Source organism: Pelodiscus sinensis, chromosome 20 (assembly GCF_049634645.1).
Source record: "Pelodiscus sinensis isolate JC-2024 chromosome 20, ASM4963464v1, whole genome shotgun sequence".
Classification (NCBI taxonomy): domain Eukaryota; kingdom Metazoa; phylum Chordata; order Testudines; family Trionychidae; genus Pelodiscus; species Pelodiscus sinensis.
Genome location: NC_134730.1, coordinates 4,640,795 through 4,668,148, shown reverse-complemented (window position 1 = coordinate 4,668,148; position 27,354 = coordinate 4,640,795). Strand labels below are relative to the sequence as shown.

Genomic DNA, 27,354 nt, shown 5'->3' with positions numbered 1-27,354 from the left:
TCATGTTAGTTGCCCTCCCCTCTCCCAGCCTTTCTCTTCCCCTCTCCCACCTCCTTTTCCCAGTCTCCCCCAGTTTTGTTCAATAAAGACAGAGTCAATGTTGGAAGAAACGTTATCTTTATTTTGTACATCAATAAGAAGGGGGGCTAGGGAAGGGTAAGTGGAAGGAGGTGAGGGAGGAATGGGGTACGAGCCCCCGATAGGGAGGACTGGGCTGGCTCTGCGGGCTTCTGGGGGTGGAAGGTCTCCTGCAGCCCCCCGATTGCCCCCTCTCCCCAGATGGCAGCCTGCGGCAAGTGCAGCCGGGCTGATGGCCGAGTGGTGTGATGTGCCCAGTGTGGGTACTCCGGGCAATCCAAGCCAGGACTGGTTTTCAAGCGGGGCACCCCTTAGAACTGTCTGTCCGAGGTGGGGGTCGGGACCCTTTAAGCGCAGCCCTCGGCTAGCCTGAGACAGCATCTCCACACTCTAAGTCCTCCTCTGATGCCCTGCCGGCACTGCTTCCGGCCATCCTTAAGCCCTGTTCAGAGTCCACTCAATGTGGACTTGCTAGTTCGAATTAGCAAAACGCTAATTCGAACTAGTTTTTAGTTCTAGACGCGTTAGTTCGAATTAGCTTAGTTCGAATTAACTAATTAGAACTAAGTTAGTTCGAACTAGCGCTGTAGTGTAGACATACCCCTAGTTTTGTTCAATAAAGAGAGTTTCTATTTTTGAACACACGTGTCCTTTATTTTGTACATCAGGAAGGGGGGCTAGGGAGGGGTAATTGAAAGGAGGTGAGGGAGTAATAGGGTACGAGCTCCTGATGGGGAGGACTGGGCTGGCTCTGCGAGCTCCTCGGGGTGGAAGCTCTCCTGAAGCCCCTTGATTGACCCCCCCTCTGGATGGCAGCCTGCGGCAAGTGCAACCGGGCTGATGGCTGAGTGCTGTGATGTGCCCAGTGTGGGCACTCAGGGCACTCCAAGCCAGGACTGCTTTGCAAGCGGGGAACCCTGAGAACTGTCTGTCCGGGGTGGGGGTCGGGACCCTTTAAGCACAGCCCTCGGCTAGCCTGAGACAGCAACTCCACGCTCTAAATCCTCATCTGATGCCCTGCTGGCACTGCTTCCGGCCATCGTTAACCTCGGTTCCGGTTCCACTCAGTGTGGACATGCTAGTTCAAATTAGCAAAACGCTAATTCGAACTAGTTTTTAAGTCTAGATGCGCTAATTCGAATTATCTTAGTTCGAATTAGCGCTGTAGTGTAGACATACCCAGACTGACAGTCATGGCAAAATTGCAACAGCAAATGACGCTCCCAGGTGTGCTGAGTGCAGCAGCTAACTTGTTCTCAGGATTTTGATTCAGAGGAGACACCCTGCCTGGGGCAGGGGGCTGGACTTGATGGCCTCCTGAGGTCTCTTCCAGCTCTGTGATTCTACCTTCTTCCCAAAGGCTTTTGTAAGCGGGGAGACGGTCCCGCTGCTGTGGGGAACCAGCAGTGAAAGTCATTTCAAATTTCTGACAGGTACCGTCCTATTGCAACCGGGGTCCCTGCCAGCTCTTTCAATAGCTCTGTGACGGATGACCTCCCCCCCATGCTTTATGAAATGGACTTATGGACATGAATTTCCATAACTCAAAGGTGTTTTGAGTGAATTATTTTGTGTAACCCATCACACTTCATGTCATGATCCGCCGGTTCTGTTTATCTTACTTTGATGCATGTATCATTTGTGAGTGTAAAATTAGACTTCTAGAGTGGGAAATACTTTGTGGGTTTTAAATGTGTGAATGAGAGACATGGAGGGTGTTACCCAACTGTTAAACAAACTCTTTTGTCCTTAAGTCTGAGCAGAGGTTGGTAGGGAGTGGCCTCAATTCCTTAACAAAAAGAATAGGAAAACAGAGGCCTAGGTTTTTTGGCTGGGCTGCACCTGAAGGAAGGAGCTGAAGACCCCAGGGTAGGGGAGACAGCCCTGGTCTGGAGGGGCAGCTGGAAAAGAGGTTTTAGGGTGAGTTTGAGTACATTTGTACTGAGGTTTCAGTGTTGAATTAGCCCAGTGTTTTTGATTTGTAACCTACTTAGCTCTGCCTGTTCTCACTTATTATCACTTTAATCCTACTGCTTGTACTTCATAAAATCATTTTTATTTTCTATCAAACCCAATGTAAGTAATTGTTACCTGGGGTGCGTGGGTGCAATCCGTGTGCACACTCCCCCTTTCATTGTTAAAGGTGGTTTACCTAATTCTTTGGGGTCTGATCCCATTTGGGGGGTGGTATCCTAGGAAGCTGGGGCCTAAACTGCACTCTCCTCAGACCTTAAGAGGTTCGGTGTCTGTGCTACTTCTCGGTGGGGGCGGAGATCTCAGCTCCGGGCCTTGGCTGGGAGACACCAGCAGAGCTGGCCCAGCAGGACCGGGCGGTGAGAAGCCCCAGAGAGTGGGAAGGTGAGTGGCAATAGCCGTGTTAGCAACCCCGGGAGGCACCCCTGAGGGGGTCATCTGTGACCGCAGCCCGTCACAAGCTCCCTGCTGGCTTTTGCCACCGCTCAGCCAGCTCTTGCCAGAGCTGCGCCCCAGGGCACCCCCACGTCCTGTCACCTCTGGGGGGGAACATTCCTGGCTTCTACCCCACCCTGGTGAAATGGGCTGGGGAAAGGATCTGCATCCTCGCTCCACTTCCTTTACCCAAAGGCCTGCCTGACCTCGAGGGCTCCCACTCTCCTGTGTGTCAGAGTCCTCGGAACCCCAACAAGGCTGGGCCCAGGATTCCTGGGGGGCTCGACCCCCAGCCTTGCCATGCTCACATAGGGCAAGGGCGAGGGTGTCCCCACAGTTTTCTCTCTGCACTGGATGCTCCCCTGCCCCACAGATCAGTGCGGAACACAATAGGCTACGTCTACACTGGCACCTTTTTCCGGAAATGCTTAAAACGGAATACTATTCTGTTTTCAGTTTTTCCAGAAAAGGAGTGTCTGCATTGGCAGGCTGCTTTTCCGGAAAAGCCCTTTTTCCGGAAAAGCGTCTGTGGCCAATGTAGACGCGCTTTTCCGGAAAAGAACCCCGAGCGTCATTTTCGCGATTGGGGCTTTTTTCCGGAAAAGATTACTGGGCTGTCTACACTGGCCCTTTTCCGGAACAGTGTTCCGGAATAAAGACTTATGCCCGAGCGGGAGCAGAATAGTTTTTCCGGAATAGCGGCTGATTTTGTACAGTAGATCGTCGTTGCTTTTTCGGAAATAAGTGGCCCAGTGTAGACACAGCCAATGGGTGTGTCTAGACTGGCAAGATTTTGTGCAAAAGCAACTGCCAGCTGTCTACACTGGCCGCTTGAATTTGTGCAAGAGCACTGACTTTGTAATGTACAAAATCAGTGCTTCTTCTGCAAATACTTTCACGCTCCCACTCAGGGAAAAAGCCCTCTCATGCAAGAATACTTGCTCAAGAGGGCCAGTGTAGACAGGGAAGAACTGTTTTGTGCAAAAAACCCCCGATCGCGAAAATGGCAATTGGGGCTTTCTTGTGCAAAATCGTGTCTAGACTGGCCACAGATGCTTTTGTGCAAAACCCCACTGTGGTTTGGGGAGAGACCAACAGCTCCCGTAGACTTCCATGGGGACTTTGGTTTTGTTCCTTCCCACGTTCTAGAACAGAGCTCGTGGCAGATGGGGGCCCGTGACTTGCTCTTTCGGTAGGGTTGCCAGATGGTTTCAACAAAAATACTGGACACACTTGACATGACATCACAATCTTCATTACATCTTATTTTGAAAATACCGGACAGTTCTATTTTCTCAATTTATTTCCCGAACAGAAAGCTCAGATACTGGACTGTTCAAAACCGGACACCTGGCAACCCTATCTTTCGGTGGGGAGTCGGGACAGTCTCTGCATCACGTTTTCTTGCCCTGGCCCTGCCTCTGAAACCAAATCCCAGCCTGTGGGGATGTTGTTTGTAGAATCTCTCAGGGCTCTTCCATTGCTCTGCAGCAGGCGGCAGAACTGAAAGCAGGGGAGGTGACTTTTAGCACCTTTGGCTCCCTGGAAGAGGGCGTTAGCTGCCTTCCTGTCCCCATTCTAGCAGGCCTGTATGCAGGGGGGTGCAAAGTGTGTGAAAGCATCCCCCATGGTCCTCCATGGTCCCCAGGGGGCTGATTCTGGCCCCTTTCTCCTTCCCCTGTGCTCTGGCCAGCCAGGGGAAGGCTGGGGCGGCACGCTGCCTGAGCCTCCCCCGCATGCTTTGGTGGGCCAGGGCCCAGGCTGGAGCTGATACCCGCACTCTTCCCCAGGAGCGAGGCTAGGGACGGGGCTATCTTACTTGGGGGACCATAGGGGAGTGCGTTCGCACCCTTGCAGTCCACATTTACAGATAAAGCACCCCACCCCCAGAAATCCCTGCACATGGGACTGTTTAGCACAGTGGTCGCCAACTGGGAGATCAGGATCTACTGGTAGATCTTGGAGCCTGTGACAGGGGATCCTGAGAGGTTTGGCCAGGAGGCTGTCACTGCCATATTGCTCCTGCCCTCTGTCTTGGAGGTGCCCCCACCCTCGGGAGCCTCCTGCTTGCTGTGCAGGACACAGGAAGAAGAAGGGGAGAGGTGCTGATGTCAGGGTGCCCCTCCCCTCACCCTGTACCCCATCTCCACAAAGGAGAGGTGGGGCAGGGATGGAAAGAGTTTGCTGGCTGCTTTTGGGAGTGGTACAGGGCCAAGGGAGGGGTGAGCCTGCCTTAGCTCCCTGCACCACCACCCAGCAGCCACCTGTGGTAAGAGGTGCCCAGCTGGAGCCTGCATTCCGAACCCCAGCCCCAGTCCTGAACCCCTCCTGCGCCCCAAACTCCTGCCCTAGCCCTGAGTCCCACTGCACCCAAACTGCCTCCCAGAGCCCCTCTCACACTCCAAATCCTTTAGCCCAAGATCAGCGTCCGCACCCCCCTCCCTGGCACTCCAGCCCTCTGCCCCCAGCCTGATAAATGTGAGTGAGGATGGGGGAGAGAGGGAGGCTGGAGTGAGCAGGGGAGGGGCCGTGGAGAAGGGGCAGGAAGGAGGCAGGACAAGGGTGTTTGGGTGTGAGGTAGATCCTGGATTGCACTTACATTCAAAAAGTGATCGCATGCAGGGCCGGATTAAGACCTGTAGAGGCCCTAAGCACTGAAAGATTATGGTGACCCCCCCATGTGTAATTCAAAATAAAAACAATACTATACCGTAAAATAAAATTTCGAAATGACACAAAACGTACATGTCTGCTGAAATTAAAATAGCTTCTTTCTAGATGTTCTGATTGCAAAATTCTGGATAAGTTCATCGAAGCTGACTCGACGAAGCATATCCACTTTCATACACAATAGGGAAAGTGAATCAAGTCTGGCCGGACACATTGGCTACTTCTAGACTGGCATGATTTTCCGCAAATGCTTTTAACAGAAAAGTTTTTCCATTAAAAGCATTTGCGGAAAAGAACACTTTTTGCAGAAAAGCATCCGTACCAATCTAGACGCGGTTTTGCGCAAGAAAGCCCCGATCGCCATTTTCGCCATCGGGCTTTTTTGCGCAAAATGGTTTTTAGCTGTCTACACTGGTCCTCTTGCGCAAAAACATTTCCGGAAAAGGGCTTTTGCCTGAACGGGAACGTCAAAGCATTTGCGCAAGAAGCACTGATTTCGGACAGTAGAACATCAGTGCTTTTGCGCAAAATCAAGCGGCCAGTGTAGACAGCTGGAAAGGTTTTGCGCAAAAGCGGCCACTTTTGCGGAAAAACTTGCTAATCTAGACGCAGCCTCTGTTGTTTTCTGAGGGTTTTTTATTCTTTTCAGCTGAGAAAAAGAGCATTCTGCGGAGTTCTGATTTTTCCCATGATGACTACTTCGATGCTTTTTTTTGAAATAACAAATATCAAATTAAAAAAAACCCTCTTTTGTTTAGGTGCCCCTGCTTTGCTGATGCTCTAAGCACGTGCTTAGTCTGCCTATTGGGTAATCCAGCCCTGATCCCATGCTTAAAAAGGTGGGAGATCACTGATCTAGCATCTGGGTGGCGGGTCTGAGACTGCTGAGAGGGACCAGCAGGGCCTGGGATTCCATTGACATTCTTGCCACAAAGGGCAAAATTTCCATAGGATTCAATAGTCTTCCTCACTTCCTGCCTTAGCCTGCAACATGGCATTGTGGAGCAGCATATGTGCTTCACCCAAGAGGTGGCCGCATGCTGGGGGTGCAGGAATGTTCCCTATTTATAAGTTCAATATGAGAAAGAACAATTCCAAGCCACTATGGAAAGCATCATATTATATCTTAGCACTTGCACCTACCTTCACACTGTAGCTTAATAGCTTTTTTAAAAAAACCTCTAAAATCTTGGCAAGAGCTGGTTGCAGACCATAAGGAGTTCTCCTTCCTGAGTGAGTGTGCCCTTCATCACTAGGTGGGGAGGGCTCAGAGTTACTCCAGAGAATTATTTTCCAGGTGTCTGGCGTGTGGGTTGTGCTCACATGCTCAGGGTCTAATTGGCAGCCATATTTGGGGCCAGGAAGGAATTTTCCTCCATGTCAGATTGGCAGAGACTTGGGGTTTTTTTCACTTTCCTCTGCAGCATGGGGCACAGGTCGCTTGCAGGTTTCAACAAGTGTAAATCTGCAAGGTGAGATTTTTAAACATCAGAGTTGTCGTTCCCCCTTCCTGGCAGGCCTCTGCTATAGTGTTGCCTCAGGCTATGGCTACACTGCTGTTTTTTTTCTGGAACAAGATTTGCAAATCGCACTGGCATTTGCACATCTTCTTCCAATTCTTTTTGTGGAAGAGGTTTTGCTGATATTTGGCCCCTGGGCCCAAATGTCAGAAAAAAACCCTCGTTCGCAAGACCCCTTATTCCTCATAAATCGAGGTTTACAGGGTCTTGTGAGAGAGGGTTTTTTTCTCAACATTTGGGCCCTTTTACACAGGGCCAAATATCGGCAAAACCTCTTTCCGCAAAAAGAATCGGAAGAAGATACGCAAATGCCAGTGCGATTTGCATATCTTCTTCCGGAAAAAAAATGGCAGAGTAACCAATCAGATACAGAGAAAGATGTAAAACCATCCTGGAGTCGCCAAGATGCTGACTTCATCCTCCCAGCCAAAAAGGGGATGCCATGTGAGTGGAATCTCCCTTATTTCAAGGCTCTGTCACCCACAAGCTTGTGAAGGAACCGGTTTCACCTTTTTTACCTTTGCCTTTCTGAACAGAGGAAGGGGAAGAACACAGGAGAAAAGCGGCATTTAGCTGCATTATAGGTGCTCACAGGATACAACTGAGACTCACGCTGTATTGGCTGTGTTGCCCCTGAGCCAAGCAGGGGCTAAAAGCCAAAATGGGCATGAGCTAATATTTTGTGCAGAAAGATCCTAAACCATCTCTGCCTGATAACAGCCTTTTGGAGAGACCTAGCTCAGAGGTTGCAAGAAGAAATCCGTACTAAATATGGTTAATGGGCCAAATCCTGGCTGTCCCAATCAGATTTTCATCAGCCCTTGCTCAGTCACAATTCCATTTGACTAAAAAACTCAGCAAGGCCTTCTGATTTGATCCGTTCAATGAGAGTTTTGCCATCCATGCAGGAGGAACACTAAGATTTGGTTTTCTATTAATTGTACCTTTTTGTCAGTCTACAGGAGCCAACATTTTTAATCACCATTTTTTTTTTTTGCACTGGAAATCTGAATATTAAAGGAAAGTTTCTGCAGAAGGGGGTCTCCTTTCCTTGAAAATTTGTGACGTTTTTTGTTGGAAACCCCAAACCCATTTTTTTCTGTTTATTTTCAGCAGTTTTCAGCTGAACTTTCCAGGGTTCCTGGTGAAAATGTGACATTTTGGGAGGGAAAGAAAAGCTTCCCAACTAGCAGGGGCTCTACGGTCTGAGGACAGCCAGTCGGAGCGGGAGGAGGGAGGTTTGAGACAGGGGCAGTGACAAGAACCACAGCTGGAAGGAGCAGCCGCGCTTCGAGCTCACACAGCTGTTAGCTGCCCGGCTCTGACTGCGCGTCTGGAAAGAGTTAACCGCTCCAGGCAGTTGGGTGAGTTCAGGTGCGTCACTTTCTCTCATTCCTCCTCCTCTGGGCTGTTGCCTGGGCTGTGCGCACCTCAGAAGGCAGAGCAGCGGGGAATGGCTGACTGCGACTATACTGCTCCAGGAGGGCTGACCCGGGAATTGGTACTAGGTGGCCCTGCCCCTAAGGCAATGGGACCTCAGGTCTGCGAGGGCAGAGACTTGCCAGGTGAGAAAAATGAGGGTCCAGAGAGAAATGGCCTCGAAAGCCCAGGATCCACTAGCCCAGAGCCTGAGCTGCAGGGCGGTTTGATTGTAACTGGCCCTGAGACGGCAGTGGGCCTGGCCGGCTCTCCGGAGCAGGACGATGGGCAAGGCATCCTGTGTGACTTCTGCATGGCGCAGAAGGCCCCGGCCGTGAAGTCCTGCCTGACCTGCATGGTGAATTACTGCGAGGACCACCTCCGGCCTCACCTGGAGAACAGCAGGCTGCAGAGACACAAGCTGATGGACCCTGCGAAGGACGTTGACCTGCAGACCTGTGAGGCTCACAGGGGCCCACTGGGGTGGTTCTGCCAGACCGACCTGGTGTGTGTCTGCGAGGAGTGCCTGGCCGACGCGCACAAGGGGCACAACTTGCTCACCTGCGAGGCAGCCAGGAAGGCCAATGAGGTGAGTCACTGCTTGGCGTTTATTGGAACAGAGCGATCGGGATGCCAAGGGACATAGGCACAGGGTGGGCCCGACATTTACTCCAGACTGAAGCTATGATAATGGAGGGGGGCCGTGGGTCTTGTCTGGTTTGCAGCCACGTCGGGCTGTTGGTTTCCTTAAGCAGTTCCTTGTACTTTATACCAAAGAGGGATTTGTTTTTCCTGTCTGTGGGCCAAATCCGCAGGTTCTCCCCTGGCAAAACCATCACTCACACACTGGGGGAAAGCAGGAGAAACCCCATTAATATCAATGGTCCGGATTCTCCAGGTCCTGAGACATTAACCATATCCTACCCCATTGTGCCGAGTGGGTGTGACTCACTGATCTTCTAAGTCCGAGCTCAGAACTGGGGCCAACTGAGTCACAAAGGAGTATAGCCCACTCAGAGGGTGAGGCGGGCACACTGACTTAGAAAGAACTGAGTAAAAGCTCCGGGCTTTCACCTGAAGCGATAGTACGTAATAGTGACTGACTGGTTTTGCCAGAAGCTGTGAGCGTGGGCGTCCAGTACTGACTCTGCACACGGAGTTCCTTCTTCCTCTCCTGAGTGAAAGTCAGATCTTAGCTACGTGCATTTACCTTCCCTTCCCATTCCCGGGCCGGGGCTCGTGGGGGAAGGTGTTCCAGCCCTGGTAGCTGGTGCCCTACCTGCTCGGGAAGGTTGTTAAAATGCTGTTGATTTATTTAGACTGTGACTGGGCTAAAGGTTTCCTGGTTTGAAATGAGGCAATGAGGTAAACTTGCTAACACGCCTGCAGGACTCAGGTGCCCAAGTCCCATTTGCAAAGGTGGCTTAGGGGCAGTTTTGAACAGGAGGCTATGAACTCTTGGGGGGATTTCAGTGGGAGCTGGGGTACTTTGGAAAAGTCCACTAACCCATTCCACTGGCTCTTTAGGTGCCTGAATCCCTTTTACGTCCTGGCCATTTGTCACTGGAAACTGGGATCTAGGATCCCAAGTCACCTAGGTGCGTTTGATACATTTATCTTCTGACACATGGGCGCGTTGTGGGGAAAGGCGGGGGTGGGGTGGGGTGAGGTGGGTAGAGGTGCCTAATTGTAGGTGGTATCCTCGCGAATACAAAACCAGCAGGACTGCTTGCATGGGGAAGCTTGCACTGGTGAGTAAGGGAACTCCCTTTCCAGTTTGCTTCTCCCCCTGGGGTGCCTCCCTCCTCTCCCACTTTGCACTCACCCTTTCCAGTCCCAGGTGACTGGCTGTTGCTGTGAGTAAAGTCCATGTCCTGGCAGCTGCAGTGAATCACAGCTTAGCGTTCCCCGGTCGTCCTCACCGCATCTGTGAAGTAACCGTTCCTCTTGTTCCGACATGCCACCATGGGATCTGACAGCCAGGGACTATTCTGGAAGTCAGAGGCTTTAGATTAGCATCCCCAAACCCAGCTAGGGATGTTAGCTTTGGGGTAATGGGATAGCCCACTAGCCGCATGCATTGTTAGCGGTTACTCGACTATTCTATTGTCTCCGGAGGGGAACAGCCAATGCGCTCCAACCCCACTCCTAGGAGGCCCCCTGCCACCCCGCAAGGGTCCGAGAAGGGAGCCAGTCTAAAAAACAGCTCCCCTCATGGACCGGCTGCCTGCTGCTCCACGTTGCTGCCTCTGATACAGGCCAACAGCGCAGGGTGACAGCAGCCCCTGTTTGCGGGGGTCTTAGCTCCCCATGGACAGAGGCTGCTGGGGGGAAGAGAGTGGGGGAGGTTGCCATGAAGCAGCCTCTGTCAGCAGCAGCCCGGGCTGGCTGCAGACAGGCTGCTCCAGCACCAGTGCCCTCTTTGCTGGGACCCTCCACGGACTGGGGCTGCTGCTGGACCCTCCATGTAATGGGGCTGCTGCTGCCTGCAGCGAGTCTGGGCCCATCACCCGCAGAGGCTGCTTTATGGCAGCCTCCCCTGTTCTCCTGTCCCTCGCACTGCGCCTCTGATAGAGGCAGCAAAATGGGGTGGAGGGGTACACCAGGCAGCATCACAGAGGTGGTGCTGAGGGGAACCAGCTTCTAAGCCGGCTTCCCCCAGCACCGGGTCTTGCTCCCCCCTGTTGCTTCTGATGCAGAGACAGCAAAGGGGGTGGGAAATGAGAGTAATCGACTAGATTAACCAATATGCCTAGGTTTGTTGGTTAGTCGACTAGCTAACTCCATGGTTCCACTGCTGATTTCAAAGGGCTCAGAGCCCGTCTGAATTTAACCCCTTTTCTGATTATCTTGCATTCAGCAGGTTCTTTCCCTGCTCTTCCTCCATTTAAAACCTCTCAAATCTCAGTACCATTCACACCTAAGACACCAACTCTCCTGGGTGTGTGTGGGCTGATTGCAACAGAGATAAAGTATGTGGCCTGGAATGGGCTGTGGAATATCTTTCTCCTTTGATGCACAGGGCATGGCAGACACCCAAAGGACCAAAGCGCAGGAGGCTTTGGTGAATAATCCCTATGGCTTACATTATCGGGGACCCAAATTCTGAGACATCCATGGGAGGCTTTGATGAATGGTCAACTCTGTTGCAGGCATATAGGGTCAGCTCAAGTTCCAACTAGGCATCTAAGTGAAGAGATTAGATTTTCCAAAGTGTCCAGCACCTCACACTTTGAGCGGTAGGAACCACTGGGTGCTGAGTAATCTCACATAACTACATATGGTCTTATTTGTAGATGTCTAAGTCTCTTTTCAATTTAACTAACTGTTAGTCTTCATTATCATGTGGCAGAGAGTTCCACAGGCAATTAAACATTCCAATAAAAAAATCAGACTCTCTTGTTTTGGTTAGTCCTGGCTGGCCCTCAGAAGTTTAGAATTGCCCTGGATAAACCCAAAGTTTGGCTCCTTCTCTGAATCGATGGGGTTTTCAAAATTAGATAAGAAAAGTCACGAAAACAGCCTTTTCTGTAAGATTTTTAACATTCTGGCTCGATCCCACGTGTGAAGCTAAAGGTCTTGATTCGCCACTTATTTACATGGTTTTAAATCAGGAGTAACTCCACAGAAGTCGGTGAAGTTAAACAAGCGTGAAAAACGAGAGCAGAATTAGACCCCAGAAGTGAAGAGGGAACTGTCTTTCAGAACTTTGTAAAGTTTTGCTTCAAATTTGGTTCTAGAAATGTTCCAGGATTTCTGATTAAGTCCCAAGATCTAATTTCTTCAGATGCAGAAAAAAGATGACGCACTCCCTATATCAAACAAAGGCTAATAAGAATGCCCAGAGGGCTGTGAGCCTGTGTATTGCTCTTGTCCATGGGAAAATGCATGGGCTTCAGCTGCTTTTGGGTGCCCCAAAACCAGTTGTAGAGGTTCACAACCCCTCCCCCACTATCCTGGCTGATCATGGAGAGAACGTATTGTTAACACTTGCTTCATCCATTCTCAGAGCGAACTTCTGCAGACCCAAGCGGAGTATGATTGGAAACTGAAGTCTGCTGAAAATGCAATTGTCAAGCTGAAGACTAACACGCAGTCTATAGTGGTAAGGACAGAACTTGGGTTATTTTTCCTTCTCAGACTAAACTTCACCCATAATAGTGGCATGCAAATTGTCATCCATATGACATTTAACAGGAGCCTGGATAACAGTCTTACGCTCCTGTATGTGTGAAATGTATGTAGCCTCCATGCCCCTGTCATGCACGGATGTCTCCATGCCTGTTCCATGCTGCCTCTGAGGCATGGCTGGTCCTCTCCTCTCTGTCCCCAAGCTGCTACTGACGCTCCTTTAAAACCCTCTTCTGTGAGGCCAACAGGAAGCAAGGTAATCACAACGGGTCAAGCTGGATGGACCTGTGCTGATTTAGCAAAGAAGGGTTGTGTAGGAAACTAATGCGAGACTCGGCCTGCTCTGCCACAGACTTCCTGTGTGACCCCAGGAAGGCACTTAGGGTACGTCTACACTGCATGCTTATTTTGAAATAAGCTATTCAGGAACAGGTATTCCGAAATATCTTATTTCGAAATAGCACGTCTACGCTGCAGGGAAGCCTCAAAATGAGTCCGAGGCTGGCTTCCCTAACGTCGATGTGCTATCTCGATTTAGAGCCCCAGGAGGCACTGGGGAGGAATAACTTAGAATGGCCCTGGTGAAGGGCTATTTCAAAATAGCAGCAGTGGAGCGTCTACACACGCCTTATTTTGAAATAGCTGTTTTGGAATAGGTGTATTCCTCGTAGAATGAGGTTTACAGATTTCGGAATAAGCCGTCCATTATTTCGAAATAACGGAATGGCTGTGTAGCTGCTCACATTGTTATTTTGAAATAATGCTAGTGATTTCGAAATAACGGTGCAGTGTAGACACACCCAGTCTCCCTCTAGCTCTGTTTCCAAACTGTACACCAGGGAGAATAACATTGCTTTACCTCTGAGAAGTGTTGTGAGGACCAATGTATTGAAAATGGTGAGGAGCTTAGATATGAGTCTCTATCCCTAGAGGTGTTTAAGTCTCGGCTTGACAAAGCCCTGGCCGGGTTGATTTAGATGGGATTGGTCCTGCCTAGAGTGGGGGGCTGGACTTGACGACCTTCTGGGGTCTCTTCCAGTTCTATGATTCTATGATAAGGGGATGGTTGGATGAAATAACATGATCTTGGTAACTAATTGACCATTCATTATCAATTGGAAATAGGTCAATGGAGGGATGATAGGAGTTGCTATAGGGAACTTTCTGGGTGTCTGGCTGGTGAGTCTTGCCCACACGCTCAGGGTTTAGCTGATCGCCATATTTGGGGTCGGGAAGGAATTTTCCTCCAGGGTAGATTGGCAGAGACCCTGGAGGTTTTTCGCTTTCCTCTGTAGCATGGGGCACAGGTCACAGCTGAAGGACTCTCTGCATGTTGGGGCCTTCAAAGTATTTGAAGGCTTCAATATCTGAGATATAGGTGAGAGGATTATTCTAAGAGGGGTGGGTTAGATTCTGTGGCCTGCACTGTGCAGGGGGTCAGACTAGATGATCATAATGGTCCCTTCTGACCTTAAAGTCTATGAGTCTATATGACAGATAAATACCTCAGATAGAGAGATTTACACCACTGAGTACTGAGCCACTGACTAAATAAAACAGCCCCGCTGAACTGAAACATTAAGATGCCCCCTTGCCTGCTGCACAGTGGCAGGACTGTATTATTAAAGTCTGTGACCTTCCTTGCCCAAATATCTCCTCCCGTTGATTGTTATCCTGCACTTACTGCTTCATGCCGCAAATTAGACTGTAAGGTCTTCTGGGTACGGATCAGGAGGGAAATGGATGGCACAACTCCTATTGACCTCAGGGGGCCAGGATTTCATGCCAGGTCTTTTGTATCCGTACCATGAAGCCCCTACACAGGACACTGCACTGTCATAAAGTCAACCATGTTGATTCATGGAGCAATCCGTACTGGTGCATGAGAAATAGCCCCGTGAATTCCTCCAAGTCCACCTCAGCAGCTCAGCACAGGCAAAGCTGAATATGAGTTTAGTGTGGACGAGCGTGGGGGCTAAGCGGCTGCGACAGCGGCCATTTTGGCTCACGCTAAAGACTGGACTGCGGATTCTGAGAGCTAAAAGCTTGTGCCATGACTGCAGAGCTCAAGCTCCCTACATGGGCTGTAACTAACTCATTTCCTCTGGGGACTGAGCACAGAGCCAGTAATAAACATTCACCTGTGGGCTACACGGGGATACTGAAGCCCAAATTCTTTGGACAAGCTCAGATCACATCTCAGGCTACGTCTACACTGCAGCCTTTTGTCGGCAAAGACAATGCAAATGAAGCGCTCATTAGCATTCGTCACGCTTTCATTTGCATATCTCTGCCGATGCTTTTTGTGGAAGAGGTTTTTGTGCAAAAACAAGCAGTGTAGATGGGGCTGTTTTATGCAACCCCCTCTTTTTGTGCAAGATCCTATATACCTCCTTTTTTGAGGCATAAGGGATCATGTGCAAAGGGTTTTTTTTTGCGCAAAATAACCCCGTCTGCACTGCTTGTTTTTGCACAAAAACCTCTTCTGCAAAAAGCACCAGCAGAGATATGCAAATGAAAGTGCGACAAATGCTAATGAGCGCTTCATTTGCATTGTCTCTAAGGGCTGCAGTGTAGACGTAGCCTCAGCTTCACAGTTCAGACTCCCTCCCCAGCCCTGGAGTGCAGCTTTACCCTGAAAAGTGACTGTAAAAAGACAGGGTGGGGTCCTGGCTGGACAGAATCATAACACCCAGAGGTCACGTCATCATGAAAATGCATCCACATCAAAAGCTGGAAAACTCCACCGAAGTTCAGGCCTTTTTTGAATTGCAGGGGAGATTTTTAGGCTGGTTTGACTCTGATCCAAACGGATTTGTTCATCTTGCGGGGGAACGCTTGCTAATGCCAAAAGATTTCGCTATTCCAGGGCAGGATCAGCTTTGCGTGGGCGTCTGTGGTGGAGAGTCACCCCAGAACCATTGTCTGAGGATATCATGCAGCTGCCTCCGTGAGGTGTCTTTGAGTCACATCTCCACAGGGAAACAGGCTTCCAAAGAGCAGTATCAGGCTGAAACAACTAGGAAAGGTGACTAATCGTTACCCTTTCGAAATGGTGCAGCACTGGGGCCATAATACTCACGTATTTCCACAGATTTCACTCCATGGTCCAACCTCGACAGCTGCTTCCCTAGATTGCACGGTTCTGTTGTTATTTTTCTGCATGGCAAGTCCTGGTCGTTCCAGAATAACCCCCCAGGACATGGCTAATGAGATACGAAGCACTTCATTCCTAGGTGGCTGCTTCAAGTCGAGGGGAAAAGCCATTGCCTCCTGGTGGCCACTCGATGGCTTCTGTGAAATAATTGGGTGGGATGGGTCCAATTTCTACTGCTGGACGAGTTCTCAGGTCAACCTTCCACAGCAACTTGCCTCGTGTAAGCAGTCTGAGCAGAAATAGCGATTCGGTGCTCAAATACCTTGGACTCTAATCATCTGGAAACTCTGAGGGGTTTTTGTTTAATTGACAAGGGAGTGTGGGATGGACCTAAGTCAGCCTGGCTGTAGCCATCCTGCTGCACAGATCCTAAGCTCTGCATGCGCTGTAGGATACTTTTCTCCTAGGGACTGTGGAGTAGAAATCATGGCAGAATTTTACTTCTGCCTTATTTCCATTTCCAGCAGCAGGGCTCCAGTCCCAAAGCAGGTGGGGTTGTATCCTCTATGTCAGGGGTGGGCAATAACTTTTGCCCGGGGGCCACTTCAAAAATTTTAGAAGTAGCCCCGGGCCACTCCGGAAGAGGCGGGGCCTAAACAGGAAGGGGTGGGGCCGAAACAGGACAGGGCAGGGCTACCCCACCCCAGACCATAATTGGTCTGGGGGTGGGAGAGCCCCTTTGCCCCTCTCTTCCCACTAGGCACCCATGACCTGGAAGAGACTTGGCACGCTCCCCCACCCCCGGGCCAATCAGGGCCTGGGGACGGGGAAGTGCGGGAAAACTCCCCCGGCCCTGCAAGGAGCACGTGGCACTCTGAAGTGCTGCAGGCTCCTTGTAGGGTGGGGGCAGGGTGGAGAAAGCTTCATGCACCTCCTCCGCCCCCAGGCCCTGATTGGTCTGGGGGTGGCGGGAGCACGCAAAGCCTCCTTTTACCTCCCCCCCCCCCCAGCCTGCGAGCAGCGCGTGACACTTCACATCACCACGTGTTCCTGGCAAGGCAGGAGGAGGCTTTGGACACTTCCCCACCCCCAGACCTTAATTGGCCCTAATTTGTTTTCTTATTGTGTTACCTTCTCCGTTATCCATTGGAAGTGCCTCTGTCTCTGTTTTGTGATTCACATGGGACGCTCATTATAGGACAGAGTTTATTCCTCCTGTGGCTTTCCCCCCTCTGTTGGCATTCGAGAGTCCCCCTGTTACATACAGTCTAATCTTACTCCTCCACAGCAAGTCTCAGCACTTGGCCACCATCCTGATCGATATACGTGGCCACATTTTATTTTTATAATTTCCTATTTATTTTAAGCATTTTTATCCATTTAAAAGTTTACCCTTGTGGGAAATTACAGGAAGTGTCAGCCAATGGGGAGGGTCTGGCAAGAATTATTTCATAGCAGCAGATGTTGAGTCAAAAAATTAAAGCTTGAGAACCGTTAGGACACAAGTGATCAGCATCTGTAAATCACACGCTACCAAGAAGTGCTCATGCGGCATGCCCCTCTGTGAACTTTGGGATGTGCTGGTGGAAATATCTTTTTGTGGTTTGTGTGTGTGCTGTGTAGGGACCTTTCCTGACATTGGTAGACCTTTCCTCTACCAATACAAATCGAACCCTTCCACGCCTACTGACAAATAAACGAGGGGGATTCACCGATCAAGGAGCAGTTTGGGCTGGCTTTCCTGTGTGTGGACAGTGCATAACTAGGGAAGGAGTACGGTCTACTGTGAGCTAACCCCTATAATAAAATGAAAGGGAAGACACTGGGTTTCATGTGCAGGCTTCTTTTGCCCTTCCACTTCTCTGCCCTCCCCTCCTCAGGTCAACTTGCCAACAGCTGCAGCTTTGACTGGGTTTGCACGTTGCCCTTTTAACAGTATCCAGCAGTTCCACAGGCTGACTTCACTTCTCTGTATTTCCCTGGCTGTGACCCTCAATCAGTCAGCACTAAACTACTGTCGGGGGGTGTGAGCGCGTATGAGTGGAGCCGGGGGGAGAGACCAGAAAATGCTGGAAAAGGGTTGGGGAGCCCATTGCAAATATATGTGGGGCATCTCTTTGGGCAGTGGGGGCTTTCAGAATTCGGAACGTCTGATCATGCAGTAATCTGCTGTGGGTTCCAGTCCCTGAGACTGGATTCACTGATTAGCGGTGGCTGCTATTGCCTCTGTGCTCTGGAGGAATCACCACAGTGACGAGCACATGTGGTTTGCACATCGCGATGCATTGGCCAGGAGGGTGCAGTGGGGACCCAGCAGGGCGGACGGCAGGAGGGGAAGCTGGAAAAGGCAATTGCGGTGGCTTTTGTCCCTGTAGAGTTCTATCTCCGAAGTGAAGAGCCTGGTGACTGGGCAGTTTGGGGAGCTGTTGGACGCTGTCAGGATGGCCCAGTCGGACGTCATGGGATTTTTAGAGGAGAAGGAGCGTGTGGCGGTGAATCAAGCCAACGGGATAAAGATTCATCTGGAACACAAACGTGCTGCCATGGAAGAGAATAAACTCAGGCTGGAGAAGATGGTCATCCACACCAGCGACATCCTGTTCCTTAAGGTACCATGAGGGGCAAGGCCTTTCCATTATAAAGGCAGGGGTGGGTGAGTGTGCCTGGAGACTGGTTTCTGCTTTGAGGAGCTTAGGGCAAGTGTGAAGTATGATCGGACACTCTTATGCCATTGTAGCACTGTAAAATGGTGTCCTGCCTTCTAAGAACATTAGAACTGGCCCTCGTCTTCCGTACCCTGAATTGGAGATTTACATTCCGAACTGATTGGACTTCCCTGGGTTGTGGAATGTAAGACTGGGATTGTCGAAAGTGTCTTCCAGGCCTAAAGTGCCCTGAAATCGTCTAAGAGGAGACAGAGAAGGAGATTTTTTTCACCTTTGTTTTTAAACAAGGATAATGTTTCCGTGGCTCTCTAAGGCCGCATGGTTTGAGCCCGAAGTGTGTAAAACTCCTGGGTGAAGATGATAGAACTTGCACCTTTAGCTTCATTCCCCCTGAAAGTGGCTGAGATGCATTATTAGCATACAGCCAGCCTTGTCATTTCATTACGAATGCTGGCTGTGTTGTTTCCCTCATTATTTTATGGCTCATGCTCTTATTTTTCTAATGCCCGCAGTACAGGGGAGCTTAGAGTGAGGTCAGGCGATTTCTCCTCCTCCTCCGCTTCAGCTTTTATAGTCATAAAGTTTGTCTGATGAACCTTATATTTTGCCTGATCTTCAAGATCTTCCATAATAAAGGTTTCTGCATCAGCTGAATTTAAATACTTCAAGGCTGCAATGGAATGGAAAAGGTCAGTGTCTACTCTCACTAATGTCAATTGGGAGTTTGCTAGGAACTTCGCGGTGAGATGGATCTCGTACAAAGTCAGCCAAATATGAGAGGAAAATGAACACATATAGAATTTTTTTTTTGGCAGGAGTACAGTGAGTTCAAGAAGAGCACAGGGGATGATGCGCTTCCCAGTGTTTACATTGGCCTGAAAGATAAACTGTCAGCGATCAGGAAGGTCATCTTGGAGTCAACAGATCACTTGCTAGCGCTTGTACAAACCTCCTACAAGGAAAAGCTCCAGGACTTTGCAAAGGAAGGTGAGTCTCATGGCTGCTTCAATGCATGAGCTCTGGGTGTGCATGAACCCTTTCGCGCTGTCCCCAGAAGGCAAAGGGGAGGCCCCGATGGAATGAATGCCCCAGGGAATAGAACCCAGCAGCTAACGCTTCCTCTCTGCAATGAGATCATTGGGCTGGGCTTGCAAGAGTGCACACTGAGGCCTCTGGTATCAGTTTGTGGTGTGGAGATTGCGATGTTACTGGCTGCCCAAGCCTGAGAGAAAAGTGGGCTGGTGCCAGGATGTGTGTGGGGGGCGATGTTTCTATTTAAGCACAATACTGTGTTTAGAAAAGAGAACAAGCGAATGAATAAACTTTCCGGCTATTTCCCCCTCTCCCTTCCGTTTAACTTTGTCCCAGTCTTTCTTTCAAAGGATCAAGGCAAACAACCAGCAGTTAATGGTTTACTATTTGGAGAGGCCTGGAGAGTATCTCGCCTGCCATCCTAACGCCTTTTAAGTGCACAATAGAAATCTGATCAGTATGAGTCTGACACAGTCCAGCTGAATTCCTCACCCTCCCATGCATTAGTATGATCAGCTGGCTCTAGTCAATCCTCCTTGTTTATACGAACTCCGGCCTGTTGTCCCCAGTAGAGCAAAGCTCATGTGCTGCTGGGTGATCGCGTTCCCTCTTGCCAGCTGTTGGGCACCAAAGGTCAATCCCGCCTTATTTGCTGCATGGCTGGACGTCATCAGGGCTGAGCTGATGGTGCCAGCAAGGAAACAGGCTTTTTCCCCCATGCGAATCAATTCAGTCACCCAGTTATGAGTCTCATATCCCCAACTCATGACTCCAGCCCGCGAAAGCTCATGATCCCATCTACATGTTTTGTTAGTCTATAAAGTGCTACCAGCCCATTTGTTGTTTTTTCTGTGCGGGTATGTCTACACTTGCACCCTAGTTCGGACTAGGGATGCAAATGCAGGCATTCGGAATTGCTAATGAAGCAGGGATTTAAATATCCCGCGCTTCATTAGCAAGATCTCGCCGGCGCACTAGTTCGAATCACAGTGATGCAAAAGTGAAAGTGCGCGCCGGGATGCGATAGTTCGAACCAAAGCCCTTGGTTCGAACTAACGTTACTCCTTATTTTTTGAGGAGTAACGTTAGTTTGAACCAAGGGCTTTGGTTCAAACTAGCGCGCCAGCGAGATCTTGCTAATGAAGCGCGGGATATTTAAATCCGTGCTTCATTAGCAATTCCGAATGCCTGCATTTGCATCCCTAGTCCGAACTAGGGTACAAGTGTAGACATACCCTCACAGACTAACTCGGCTACCCTCTGAAGCTCCAGGGACTGCAGTTATTTCCTTGGGAAGCATAGGTGGAGTCAATGCTGGGTTAGCGGCTGTAACTCAATCTGAGTTGTAGCATTTACAGCAAATGGATTTTTTTGCTGGAATAAATGAGTTCTGCAATTTCATCAAATCGACTGCCATCTATCCAGGGATCTCCAAATGCTCTATAGACATGGCCCACAGTTATCCTCCATGTCGGATCTGGCTGCTCGGTGACACCCCGGCAGTGCAAATCAGCCGGAAAACCCGCTTACCCAGTCAGAATGGGAGTCCCTTCACAGCACTGGTAGAGTTGATGCCACACCCATCCCAAATGGATAGAAATTTGTCTCTGCCATCTCAAACTATTGCTTCTCCCATTCCCCTGTGATTTTAGTCCTGCCGGTTAGTGGCTACAGCGTGGTAGTTGCTGCTGATTTCTCACCTCTCTTCGACTTTCTGCCTGGCTGTTTCTTGTCTCCCCCCGCCCCAAATGAAGGACTTTACTTGCATTGGGACTGACCTGCAGCCGGCCTCGCTGCTTGGGTTTCCACAGGTGGCTTTGCAGTTTGAGTCTGTTCTCCTCTGGGTTTGCTCGTCCTCCTATTTCGGCATGCTTGAGTATTTATACCATTGTATTTACACCAGAGACACCCCTGGCAAGGAAGGGCATGGAACAGCGCGTAGGTGCAGAGAGGGGTGTGTGTGCTGAGTTTAGCTGGGCAAAGTGCCGTCACAAAGTCCTGAAAATGTCCTAGCCTGTCCAACACCAGCCAGAAGTGCCCTTCCTAGTGTGTAGCAGGAACTGGGAGGCTGCTGCACTCGGCTGTGCATGCGCCTGCATAAATGTGGTCCAGCGCTAGGCCTCAAATGCACCTCACACCTACTCTCTGACGCTTCAGTGCAAGCGGCCAGGGAGGCACCAAGGCCAGGCATGAATGAGGAGCAGTCAGGCCAAGTGCAGCCCTATTGTGCATTTGAGGCACGAAGCTACCCCATCCCCTCTTCAGCCCTTCTGCTGCTTTTAGGCAGGAGTAACTTGCCAGGGGTGTCCCCTTGCCATAGGGGAGACAGGAGTAGCCACCTGCAAGGGCTCCACAGAGGACTGTTTGCACTTGACTCTGCTGCACTGTACTTCCCTCACCTTCAATCGGCCTCACCCTGATCTCAGCCACGCCAGCATCACACTGACATTGTCATGTGTATTACAGTGGTGTAGTGACGTGGAACCTGTGGGCCATGGAGCCCTGGGGACCACAGATGCTCCGTGATTTCCACAGGGGCCTGCCCCTCCATTCAGTTTTTGGGGAGCTCTGCACATGAAAAAAGATTGAAAATGACTGCAGCAGAGGCCAGAGGCTCCATTCCAGATCCTGTTCTGGTAGGGGCTGTTCAGATGCTCAACATGCAGAGAACTGAAGGATGGCGTTGCCCAATGTGTGTGCCCAAAATGGCTGGTTCTTTACCCTATTAACAACATCAAAAAACCTCACTCTTTACACAGCGCACAAATATAACAACAGCCAGATTGGGTGGGACCAAAGGTCCATGTAGCCCAGTGTCCTGTCCTCTGACAATGGCCAATGCCAGGTGTCCCAGAGGGAATGAATAGAATAATCATCAAGTGATCCATCCCCTGTCATCCATTTCCAGCCTCTGACAAACACAGGCTAAAGATGCCATTCCTGGCCTTCTTGGCTAATAGCCATTGGTAGATTTGGCCTGCATGAATTTATCTAGCTCTTTTTTGAACCCCTCTGTTGTAATCTTGGCCTTTGCGACATCCTCTGGCAATGAGTTCCACAGGTTGACTATGTGTTGTGTAAAAAGGTACTTCCTTTTGCTTGTTTTAAACCTGCTACCTATTCATTTCATTTGGGGAACCCTAGTTCTTGTGTTATGGGAAGGAGCAAATAACTTTTTTTTATTCACTTTCGCCACCGCAGTTGTGATTTTATGGGTTCAGGACTTATAGGTTGCCCACCTCAAACACACTCGCAGGGTAATTCTGGGAGTACTAACCGCACACTCATTGTCTTTCTTGGTGAAGACGACTGTGGGATCAAAACGATGGTGTCTGCAATTGTACCATCCAGGCACCGCGTATCAGCTCCAGACCCCGAGACGAGGAGCGACTTTCTCAAGTGTAAGTACGGGAATTAATGCCTCTAAAGCGGACAGGTGCTAGGGAACCGGGGCTTTGGCCGCTGAGGTCTTTCCAAAGTGACCTGGTTTATGTAGATTATCTTTGATTATCTGTATCTTAGTTATTTTAATTGTTATCTGCTGAAACACCAGCATGACCACAGCTTCTTTCAATCCCCGGGGAAATTTCCTGGGCTATGCAAAGGAATTCAGATGCCTAGTGATGGAGTGTGAAGAGTAGTGGAGCAGGAGCCATAGCTTATACCTTGGGATAACCAACATGGAGACTGTCCACCGGGGAGGCCTCTTTCACCATTTCAGTAACAGGTTTTTTCTATTTAGACACATGCCCGCTGACGTTTGACCCAGTCACAGCCCACAGATATCTCAGGCTCCTCGAGGACAACCGCAAAGTGACCAACACCACCCCCTGGGAACACGGCTACCCAGACCACCCCGAAAGATTCGAGCACTGGCGCCAGGTGCTGTCAGACACGAGCTTGTACATGGGCCGCTACTACTTTGAGGCTGAAATAAGCGGAGCCGGCGTTTACGTCGGGATGACGTACAAAAGCATTGACCGGAAGGGGGCAGAGAGCAACGGCTGCATTTCGGGGAATAACTTCTCCTGGAGCATCCAGTGGAATGGCAAGGGCTTCTCTGCGTGGCACAGTGAGGTGGAGACACCCCTCAAAACAGACGCCTTCCGCAGGGTCGGGGTCTATCTGGACTACCCCAAGGGCACGTTGTCTTTCTACGGCGTCACTTCGGACACCATGACTCTGATACACAAGTTTGAGTGTGAATTTGCTCAGCCGCTCTACCCCGCTTTCTGGCTTTCGAAGAAAGAAAACTCTGTCAGGATCATCAAAGCAGGGGATGCTGAGGAGAAGAGTCCAGCCTCTTCTGCTTCTCCAGAGGAAGCTGCTCTTTCCAGCCCAAGTGCAGTGGCTGAGGCGGAAGGACTGGCCAGTACTTAAGGGGGTGGATCAATATTAATACTGGGGCAGCCAGGGGATACATGCTATGGGAGTTCCAGTGAGAGAGTCCATAAACAAAGCTGGTTCTCACCTTCCTATGCCTGGACAAGTCTTTGTAGGTCATGTGGCCAGCTCCCAGTGCAGATTGCTCCCTGCTATATGTTCTCAAATGCTTTATTCTGTAGGGCTGCGTCTACACTGGCAGCTTCTTGCGCTAGAACAATCATTCTTGTGCAAAAACTTGCCTGCTGACTACACTGCACGCGCGTTTTTGCGCAAGTAAATTTACAGTTTAGCGTTGTAAAACAGGGCTTCTTCCGGAAGAGTTATTCCTCTCCCCATGAGGAATAAGCCCTCTTGCACAAGAGCTCTTCCACAAGAGGCCAGTGTAGACAGGCAACATGAATTTCTTGCACAAGAAGCCTCTATGGTTAAAATGGCCATCAGAGCTTTCTTGCACAAGAAAGCATCCACACTGCCATGGATGCTCTTGCGCAAAAGCACATGGCAGTGTGGACGTGCTCTTGTGCAAGATTTTTTTGCATAAGAACCCTTCCGCAAAAGAGTTCTTGTGCAAGAACAAGAGTTCTTGTGTAGACGTAGCCTAGGGTTTTGCCTTATTACAACATGGTGGCTATGTCTACACTGGCATGATTTTCCGGAAATGCTTTTAACTTGCCAGTGTAGACACAGCCGATGGGTATTCCACCAGTTCCCTTGAGAAACTATTCCAGCTTCTATGGGCCCAATTCTGCAGTCACTTAATACTTACAATGGAATAAGCCAGAGGCAACCCTATGGAAGTTAGCCTTGGGCTAAATCCACAGGTAGCGTTGATCTGTGTAGCTCTGCTGAGCTGTGGCAGTTTATACCAGCTAGAGAGCTGGAGTGGGGCTCCACTGGTGTACAACCAGTGCGAGAGGAGGATCAGGCACTAACAGAATATTCCTAATGTTCAACCTACATTTCTTTTGCTTAGTTTGGTTGTTACACCTGCTCTCATTGGACACAGAATAAGTTAACAGATAGGCAGGCTGTTCCAGCAACTAGAGCACTATCACAGATGGGTAGTGGGGGGGGGGACCAGTGCTCTCTTCCTTATACCACCATCCTCTCCTTGAGTGATGTTGGGCAAGTTGCTCTGTGTCTCTGAGCCCAAGCTGGCAGGGGCATTGTGAGGATAAACAACCCAAAGTGGGTGAGATGTTCAGAGACTAAAACAATGAGTGCGTAAGTAAGCACCTTAGTAGAACACTGGACTGGCAGGGAGGGTTCTGTTAATGAGTGACCCTGGGCACCTTCATCTTTATGCCTCAGTTAATTGATCTGTAAAATGGGGATAAAGCTGCTGATCCAGCATTGTAAAACGGCAGAAAGGCGGAAGGAGGCAGTACTGTGGTGCATTGTTCTGTATAATTAATAATATTCTTTTCCTCTCTGTCCCTCTCATCTTCTCCAGCTCATCTAGCCTTCTACTGAAACTGCTTTCCTCTCTTTATGGTTCATCCCATCACCCTAGGCCCCGCCAGATTCCACCTGTGCTACCGTCCTGTTTTATACTGTCTCTAATCCAAGTTCAGTCTTTGCCTTCAGCCCTATCTAAATTGCTGAATTTTTGCTACACCTGCAGCTCCTAGCTCTGCTCCCTATCCTCTCTTCTTGTTGCTCCTTTTCTCTGCCTCACTCCTAGGTTTGTACCATCATTAATTTGGAACAAATCTCAACTTCCTACCTCCGCCTCCCAATACTATTTAAAGCCCTCCTTAAACCCTCTTCTTCCTCAAGCCTGCCTACCTTGTTGTCCTCATTAAATATAGATATCTCCACCAGAGCTGTTTTCCTTGCTTTGTTCTGTTGGTGGGCGTAAGCCCCCTCAGGGAAGGCAGTGTGTTTTACCCTGGCTACGTCTAGACTGGCATGATTTTCCAGAAATGCTTTTAACAGAAAAGTTTTCCGTTAAAAGCATTTTCGGAACAGAGCATCTAGATTGGCACGGCTTTTCCGCAAAAGCATCTGTGCCAATCTAGATGTGCTTTTCTGCAAAAAAGCCCTGATCGCCATTTTCGTGATCGGGGCTTTTTTGCGGAAAACAAATCTGAGCTGTCTACACTGGCCCTTTTGCGCACAAGTTTTGCGCAAAAGGACTTTTGCCCGAACAGGAGCAGCCTAGTATTTCTGCAAGAACACTTGACAATCTTACATGAGATCGTCAGTGCTTTTGCGGAAATTCAAGCGGCCAGTGTAGACAGCTGGCAAGTTTTTCCGGAAAAGTGGCTGATTTTCCGGAAAAACTGGCCAGTCTAGACACAGCCCCTGTGTTTTCAGAGTCCTTTATACACAATTCCACAACTCCCTTAGGCTACGTCTAGACTACATCCCTTTTTTGTAGTCTAGGGATAAGGGATCTTTCGGAAAAGCCTTTATTTTTCGCATGATCACCGTCTAGACTGGTGCTTTTTTCCAACAAAGCTCTGTGCGGAAAAATAGCGGCAGCCATTTTTATGCTAATGAAGCGGGGGAGATTTAAATCCCCGCTTCATTAGCAATTGCGATACATCTAATTTACATCCCTTTCACGAAAAAAGAATGTAGTCTAGACATAGCCTTAGAACGCCACTACAATAAGGCTGTACAGCTACACGGGCCAGCCCATGAACACTGTTTTGCTTCACACAGTTGGTACTGGGCAAAGCACTGAGTAACGGGATGTGAACCCCCACAGGTAAGGAAAGGGTTAACAGGAACCAGTTAAGCCTCTTGGTTGCACCTGAATGGGGGGTAAACAACATTCCTTTGAAACTTTTCCATTTATATGTGGATTTTTTTCTATCCATGTGTAGAAGTGCCAAAAGAAACTAAAGAAATGAATTTATTGAATTAACTGTTCATTGTAAGATTTTATAAAATCTAATTTTACAACCTACAGACATGGTCTTTAGAGTTACAACAAAAACAAACAGAGAAAGCCAAAAATAAGACCTGAACAGTTCAATCCACATGTAAACACAAGAAGAAGAAACTGAGAGACTCCCAAAAGCTCAGATTTAGTTAATCAAAGCCTCAGATTGTGTCTCTGATCATCAAGTCTGCACCACATGCAGAGTCTGAACTCGCTCTCCACTTACATGTAGGGCTTCTCAGTTGGAGTCCAGGCAGCCTCTTCCCCTGCTGTGGATCACCACTAGGCAGCCCGCTCACTGATTAACCACTCAGTAAATCACAGATATACAGACTTAAAGAAAACCCTGTTACTAGAAAATACAAAAGTCAGAACAGCAAAATAGAAGTGACTCTTTCCCCATTACTACATTTAAAGAGGAGTTGAAGAATTCCACAGACTGCAAAATAAACTAGAGGGCTGTGTCTACACTGGCTTGATTTTCCAGAAATACTTTTAACAGAAAAGTTTTCCGTTAAAAGCATTTTCAGAACAGAGCATCTAGATTGGCACGGATGCTTTTCCGCAAAAAGTGCTTTTGCAGAAAAGCATCCGTGCCAATCTAGACGCGCTTTTCCACAAAAAAGCCCCGATCGCCATTTTCAAATCTGAAAATCTGAGCTGTCTACACTGGCCCTTTTGCACAAAAGGATTTTTGCCTGAACGGGAGCAGCATAGTATTTCCACAGGAAGCACTGATTTCTTTCAGTAGGAAGTCAGTGCTTTTGTGGAAATTCAAGTGGCCAGTGTACACAGCTGGCAAGTTTTCCCAGAAAAGCAGCTCATTTCCCAGAAAAACTGGCCAATCTAGACACAGCCAAGCAGTTTGGCTAAAATCAAACCACGTTCCAAGCACTGAAGTTATTGTCCCCTCCCAGGTCCCCCTTGCTATAATTAGCATTGTCCATGTGCCCTGGTAGAGGATCAACATCATCCCTAGCTGCTGTAGGGTGAGGGACAGCAGCCTGCTCTCTGCTCCTAGCTCAACCTCTCCCAGGACACAAGGCCCTTAGC

The 27,354-nt window shown here is 49.4% G+C and overlaps 1 protein-coding gene across 1 annotated transcript; it reads left to right on the top strand.

The window, feature by feature from the left end:
• The first annotated feature begins 8,016 nt into the window (after nt 1–8,016).
• On the top strand, nt 8,017–26,327 carry TRIM16 (tripartite motif containing 16). The gene is made up of 6 exons (XM_006118704.4): nt 8,017–8,685; nt 12,106–12,201; nt 17,700–17,933; nt 18,806–18,977; nt 22,328–22,423; nt 22,765–26,327. The coding sequence occupies exons 1-6, from the start codon at nt 8,131–8,133 to the stop codon at nt 23,400–23,402; spliced, it is 1,791 nt and encodes a 596-aa protein (XP_006118766.2). The 5' UTR covers nt 8,017–8,130; the 3' UTR covers nt 23,403–26,327.
• Nucleotides 26,328–27,354: the final 1,027 nt, after the last annotated feature.

Coding starts and splice junctions, on each gene's coding strand:
- TRIM16 (XM_006118704.4), top strand. CDS start 8,131: ATGGCTGACTGCGACTATACTGCTCCAGGAGGGCTGACCCGGGAATTG. Junction 12,202..17,699: donor CTAACACGCAGTCTATAGTG/GTAAGGACAGAA, acceptor TTGTCCCTGTAG/AGTTCTATCTCCGAAGTGAA. Junction 22,424..22,764: donor GAGGAGCGACTTTCTCAAGT/GTAAGTACGGGA, acceptor TTTTCTATTTAG/ACACATGCCCGCTGACGTTT.